Genomic DNA, 7,283 nt, shown 5'->3' on the forward strand with positions numbered 1-7,283 from the left:
ACTTTGATTCACTTCTAATTCCAACCATTAGCGTCAACACTCTCTTTTCAGTCTGCACAACAAAAACAAGCACACGCATTGTTGGAGGAACAAACTCTTCTTGGGGAGAGTGGCCCTGGCAGGTGAGCCTGCAGGTGAAGCTGACAGCTCAGAGGCACCTGTGTGGAGGGTCACTCATAGGACACCAGTGGGTCCTCACTGCTGCCCACTGCTTTGATGGGTAAGTGTTGGATGCATCTCATCCAGAGTCTTATCTTGGCTTCTCATTTTGAAGGATCTATGATCAGCTGCTTCACCGCCATGTGACTTTATGAATAGAGACGTGTTAAAGCGGAGATGGTATTCACAACATTTAACTTGTAGGGTCCAAGCACTGACCAACCTGACCATTAGAACAGAGTGTGGTCTCTGTACAGGACAGATGGCTCTGAGTGGGTATTCTCCACAGAAAGAGAAACGAAGACAGTACCCCACTCCTCCAACCCACCACCCACCACCAATCCCACCACCAATCCTACCACCCACCATCAATCTCAGCACCAATCCCACCACCAATCCCACCACCAATCCCACCACGAAGCCTACCACCAGTCCTGCCACCAATCCCACCACCTACCCCACCACCAATCCCACCATCCACGACCAATCCTACCACCAATCCCACCACCCACCACCAATCCCACCACCAACCACCAATCCCACCACCAATCCCACCACCAACCACCAATCCCACCACCAACCACCAATCCCACCACCAATCCCACCACCAATCCCACCACCAACCACCAATCCCACCACCAATCCCACCACCAATCCCACCACCAATCCCACCACCAACCACCAATCCCACCACCAATCCCACCACCAACCACCAATCCCACCACCAACCACCAATCCCACCACCAATCCCACCACCAACCACCAATCCCACCACCCACCACCAATCCCACCACCAGTCCCACCACCAACCACCAATCCCACCACCAACCACCAATCCCACCACCAACCACCAATCCCACCACCAATCCCACCACCAATCCCTGATGTGTTCTTCAAAGACTTATTTGTCAGGCCCATAGAAATGTTACTTCTTGCTCTTTGATTCATAAATATACTAAGTCATAATAATTTTTAAAAGTGAGAGTTTTGTACTCTGTATATTTCAATGTATATAATTTGATCTATTTCAATTTATTGGTCAAATAGTAGACATGTTAGGTAAGTCTTAAAATACTGAGGCTTTGGAGTTAGACAGAACATGGCTTAAGTGACAGCTTTGCTGCTTATTAGAGGTGTGGCCCTAGAAGATTTGTAAATCCCTCTGAGCTTTATTTGATCTAAAATATGAATAATAATAGTCCCGAATTTGTAATGTTATTGGGAGGATTAAGTGACACATTTAAAATGCTTAGTACTGTGTGTAGAACATAAACACTTCAAAAAATGTAAACTGTGATTTCTATATTCAATAAGAAATGTAGAAATGGACAAAGCATATAAAAAGCAAAAGAAATACTAGAAGACACTTGATTTTTCTCAAAAATAAACACAAAGTATTTTGTTTTAGTGAAATTCATGCTTAGATGCTGTATACTAGGATTGAACATACTGCCGCCAAAATATAGCAGTCGGTGGTACACGTGGGTGGAGAAAGACCCCTCCACCTTGTCATCGTGTGAAGGGGCTCTGCCATACATGACCTTGCATGTGACTTTAAGGTGGTTGGACTGGAAGAAAAGGCCCAAGATGGGAAATAGTAGGTGTCTTTTTTACTAAATGCACTCCAATTTGGGACCAAGAATTTTCATTCTTGAAGGCTCAGTATTGTGAGTTTATAAGAGATAATAGACATAAAGGTGTAATGATTTCATTGCAAATAAAAAAAGGCCCCTTTGCACCTGATATCTCCATCATTTTTTCTAGAATTTTGTGCACACATGCCTTGCACTACTTGGTGATGATAAAGATTTCCAGATCTTTGCACAGAATAAGGCTTTGCTTTAGATCAGAATTTTGGATGTACTTAGTATACATTCATCTTTTAAATAATCTATTTACATTTTCATACTTTCCAAAATACAGATATATTTTATTTTATTTGTATATTTATTTAATTTATTTTTTAAGATGGAGTCTCTCTCTGTTGCCCAGGCTAGAGTGCAGTGGCACAGTCTTGGTTCACTGCAGCCTCTGCCTCCCGGGTTCAAACGATTCTCCTGTCTTAGCCTCCTGAGTAGCTGGGATTACAGGCGCGTGCCACACCTGGCTAATTTTTGTATTTTTAGTAGAGACAGGGTTTCATCATGTTGGTCAGGCTGGTCTCGAACTCCTGGCCTCAAGGGATCCACCCACAGCCTCCCAAAGTGCTGGGATTGCAGGTGTGAGCCACTGTGCCCAGCTGTATAGAGATATTTTAAACAACAGTAAAGTCCTCCTACTCTGACTAATTAGAAGAGCATTAGAAGATCAGCCTGACTTCTTGACAGTTCTGAATTTAGTGGAGCAATGAGGTTCAGCTTTGGTGAATGAGCTTAATTTTTCCATGATAAATTGCTAGTCTCTTCCCACTACAGTGTCTCTCAAAAATGGGACAGCAACATTCTTTTTGTTTTCACTTGCAGTAAGCATGATGCAATTACATAAATGTAGACTTTTCAATTTGTTAAATAGAATCTTCAGAGATTCACTACTGCCACTATTGGTGATGAAAAATTACCAGAAGGAGAAATTAGGTAGGAGAAAATGTGTCCTATGTATTTCCTTCCCAGTTCTTTGAAAGAGAGTGATAGGAAAAAGGAACACTATTGAAGGAAGGCCTGCCCAGTTTCAAACAGGTATTTATTTTTCTCTCCTAGGCTTCCCCTGCAGGATGTTTGGCGTATCTATAGTGGCATTTTAAATCTGTCAGACATTACAAAAGATACACCTTTCTCACAAATAAAAGAGATTATTATTCACCAAAACTATAAAGTCTCAGAAGGGAATCATGATATTGCCTTGATAAAACTCCAGGCTCCTTTGAATTACACTGGTATGTAGCATATGTAAGAAGGTGGAGAGCAGAATTGCGCTGGTTGATATTTTCATATCAGTTTGAACAAGAGGGCAGACCTAGAGAGACTGTCGTCATTTTCTGACTGGTGGAGTTGAGGGAAAGGTGAGGGTTGCTGGGAAGTGAAGACCCCGCGACTTGCCGTGAAATCTCTTCTACTTAAAGAGCAAGACGTGAATTAATTCTTTCAGGGAGGGATACAACTGCATGCAGGTGATGGAAATAATGGGTGTGGGAAATGTCTGTGCCGTCTGAGAGGCACTGGGCTTGCTTTGACAAGAGTAGCAGAACTGTCATTGCTTTGGGCTTAGGGATATTCGAATGTGTGAGGGCAAGTGGGATCAGATATCTACTTCCAGGTATAATTTGGGTAGGAAAGAGACACATGCAGAAAGAAGCCCTGGAAGGCCAGAGCATCATGGTCAGAGGTGTTGCCTTTGGAGGGTCATTGCTGCCAGGAGCCGAATACCCACTGTATCCAATAACATTCATGGTCAGGAATGGTGGCTCACACCTGTAATCCCAACACTTTGGGATGCCCAGGTTGGAGGATTGCTTGAAGCCAGGAGTTCGAGACCAGCCTGGGCAACACAGTGAGACCCCGTCTCTACATAAAATTAGAAAAAAACAATTAACTGGGTGTGGTGGTGTGTGCCTGTAGTCCCAGCTAGTCAGGAGGCTGAGACAAGAGGATCTCTTGAGCCCAGGAGGTCAAGGCTGTAGTGAGCCAAGATCGTGCCACTGCACACAAACAATTATGTGACCTCGGGCAAGTTGCTTTACCTCTTTACACCTCTTAATTTCCTTATCTGTAAAATGAGGATGATAATTTCTTCCTGGGTCTGTTGTAATAATTAATACATTAAAGCACTTCATGTCTGGAACAGTGAAGACACCCTGCTATGACTATTAAGGATAGTATACATGGAATAAGACACAGGAGCTTCTAAATGCTTTTGACCGTAGATTTAGGTTCTCAGTTTTAAGGATTTAACTCAGGAAATTGTAACACCAAAAATGTCACGTGAAAAATGGTGGTGACAAATTTTCTTGAATCATAGAGGTTGGGCAGAAAGCAAAAAATTATTCTTGATGCTACTCTATACAAAGAGAAGACAGAAAAAGAAAAAGATGTATTTTTAAAGTCTATATCCATAACTTTATTTGACCAAACTCTAATTTAAAAATTATGTTTCAGAATTCCAAAAACCAATATGCCTACCTTCCAAAGGTGACACAAACACAATTTATACCAACTGTTGGGTAACCGGATGGGGCTTCTCGAAGGAGAAAGGTAAGCATGACGCTTTAAATATTGCTTCTAGAGTAAGTCTCACATGTTGAAATACATGAAGTGGGTCGTTTTAATCGGTTTCTGTCTGAAATTATATCTAAACTCTTCATCTCTCCTATCTATTTATTCCCGAATATTTATTCAGTTATTCTTAAAAAATGTATTTTTGCTTTGGCTTGAAAAAAAATTTTAGGGAGACTTTTAAGCATCTTACTTCATTATAAAGATCAGTTGCTTGACTTTGCATGAAGCAGATTGGGCCCATCTAGGGCTGACAAGCCCGTGCAAGACCACCCGGTCCTCAGTGTTAGTAGCGTTCCCGTCTCCCAAAACCATGTTCTCCCTTGATGCTAATGGCCGGGAGCACAGGCAGGTGTGTCGTCTCACTATGGAGAACAATATTTGTGTCATTCTTTACAGAAGAAGGTAGCTTGCCAAACTCTCTCCATCTTTCCCGATTCAGTCTTTTGTTCAAGTAATTCACATTTTTAGATTTTTTATTGGTAATCTGAGATAAGAAGAAATTTAAAGTAATCTTCACTAAGCCATGAAAGCTCCCAACATTGTTCTCCATGAGAGATGCTGGCCTGCATTTATTCAAAAACAAAAGACCCCTCTGTTGCCAAAGCTCGGAGGGCTTTTTAGAAACGATATAGTTGTAAATTATAATTTTGAATATATAAAACAAAAAAATGAAAAGTGAGAACTTCCAGGCTTTGGATTGTTGTAGGTGATAAATATAAAATGGGATTTCTGGGGGGCTGCTACTGAGATGAGGGGATGGCAGAAAACATGGAAGCAAGGTCTCTGGTCAGCCCAGGGTGCTGGGCTTGTCCCAACACCACGTAGGCAATAAGAGGACAGTACAGGGTGCCGTCTCTCTCCCTCTTCCTCTCTCTGTCTCTGTGTGTGTGTGTGTGTGTGTGTGTGTAACACTATCTTCCCAATTTTTACTGTCTATCTGTATTCAAAGATAAGGTCCTTATGAAAAATACACTGCTCTGATTCACTTTAAAACTTATTTCCATATTTATTATTTATTGTGTTTCCTCCCTCTGAAGTTATATATTGGTTACTCACAGGTGAAATCCAAAATATTCTACAAAAGGTAAATATTCCTTTGGTAACAAATGAAGAATGCCAGAAAAGATATCAAGATTATAAAATAACCCAACGGATGGTCTGTGCTGGCTATAAAGAAGGGGGAAAAGATGCTTGTAAGGTAACTCATGAGATTATGAAAAACACAATAGGCTGCTTGAGAAAATTCATTTCAAAATATATTTTCCAATAGCATAATTTATCATAGTTTTTTAAAAAATTCAGAGACAAATGATCTGATAAATTGATAAGCAACTTTTAACGAATTGAATATACATAATACATATTTATATTATTTATGATATATGTCACAATCTATGCATGTGCTATTTAAGAGGGGCAAATATACATGCAATAATTGTGCTAGAATATAAAAACATTAGACTTCTTTGTCATTGGGATGATGATATCAAGATTTCTTTGTTAGATTTATTTCAGATAGAAAAGGGGATACGAAAAATGCAGGCACATGAGATACTTGGAGAACTTTAAGAAAGAATGAGTGTGTGTGTGTGTGTGTGTGTGTGGCAAGCAAGGTCTTGCACACACACAGCACTTTGGGAGGCCAATGCAGGTGGATCACTTGAGCCTAGGAATTTGAGACCAGTCTGGGCAATGTGACGAAACCCATCTCTACAAAAAATATGAAAGTATCTGTGTGTGTGTGTCGCTGTGTAGTGGACTACAGAACTTTAGAGGCAGTCACTTATTTGAATCCCATTGTCATAACTTTCTATTTTATTTTTCCACTGTGACTCAGGGAGATTCAGGTGGTCCCTTAGTTTGCAAACACAACGGAATGTGGCGTTTGGTGGGCATCACCAGCTGGGGTGAAGGCTGTGCCCGCAGGGAGCAACCTGGTGTCTACACCAAAGTCGCTGAGTACATGGACTGGATTTTAGAGAAAATGCAGAGCAGTGATGGAAAAGCTCGGATGCAGTCACCAGCATGAGAAGCAGTCCAGAGTCTAGGCAATTTTTACAACCTGAGTTCAAGTCAAATTCTGAGCCTGGGTGTCCTCATCTGCAGAGCATGGAGAGTGGCATCTTCTTTGCATCCTGTCATAAGGACAAAAGACACAGTGCACTCAGAGCTGCTGAGGACAATGTCTGGCTGAAGCCCGCTTTCAGCACGCCGTAACCAGGGGCTGACAATGCGAGGTCGCAACTGAGATCTCCATGATTGTGTGTTGTGAAATAAAATGGTAAAAGATCACGATTAGCAAGTGTTTTCTTCTGGTTGTGAAACAGAACTGAAAGTAAGTGGTCGAGGTTCCAGCACAGTTCCTGGGATCCCCCTAATTGCACTGCTTCCTCTGGAACTCAGTATATCTCAAAAGATGTAATTTCCTCTCCGTGCTGCACCTGGTCGGCCACTGAAACCCACTATTGCCTGCTTCATGTGTGGCAAAGAGCTAGCGGGCTTGGGTTTTGTTCTGCCGAGAGGAAGGGAGAACACCCACTTTTATAAGAAAGAGATGGGTTACCTGAACCCATGGGCACCTTTGCCTCTTGGCCTCCTAACTTTGCTACCAGGGCATGGCTAGGAGGGTCCAGGCTGCACGTGCCGAGGAGCTCGAGGGGCTGCAGCATTGCACGGCCTTCATGGCAGGCAAGGAATCTGCTTTGCAAGGGGCATTAGCCCTGGAGGCTCAGTGGATATGGGCTATTGCAATAGTAATTCAAGGAGCATTTTTAGGCCTGGCGTGGTGGCTCATGCCTGTAATTCCAACAGTTTAGGAGATCAAGGCAGGTGGATCACTTGAGCGTAGGAGTTCGAGACCATCCTGGCCAATGTGATGAAACCCCATCTCCACAAAAATTAGCTGGGCGTGGT

The 7,283-nt window shown here is 42.3% G+C and overlaps 1 protein-coding gene across 3 annotated transcripts in view; it reads left to right on the forward strand.

Moving 5' to 3' along the window:
* The window catches only part of KLKB1 (kallikrein B1), a 48,236-nt gene extending 41,574 nt beyond the window's left edge, over nt 1-6,662 (forward strand). For all 3 annotated transcript variants that reach the window (XM_055385885.2, XM_063705686.1, XM_019025789.2), the window contains 5 exons: nt 52-220; nt 2,856-3,031; nt 4,251-4,346; nt 5,429-5,568; nt 6,208-6,662. In XM_055385885.2, the coding sequence (XP_055241860.1) occupies nt 52-220; nt 2,856-3,031; nt 4,251-4,346; nt 5,429-5,568; nt 6,208-6,399 (773 nt within the window). In that variant the 3' untranslated portion in view covers nt 6,400-6,662. The remainder of the gene's footprint in view (nt 1-51; nt 221-2,855; nt 3,032-4,250; nt 4,347-5,428; nt 5,569-6,207) is intronic.
* Nucleotides 6,663-7,283: the final 621 nt, after the last annotated feature.

Source organism: Gorilla gorilla, chromosome 3 (genome assembly GCF_029281585.2).
Source record: "Gorilla gorilla gorilla isolate KB3781 chromosome 3, NHGRI_mGorGor1-v2.1_pri, whole genome shotgun sequence".
NCBI lineage: Eukaryota > Metazoa > Chordata > Mammalia > Primates > Hominidae > Gorilla > Gorilla gorilla.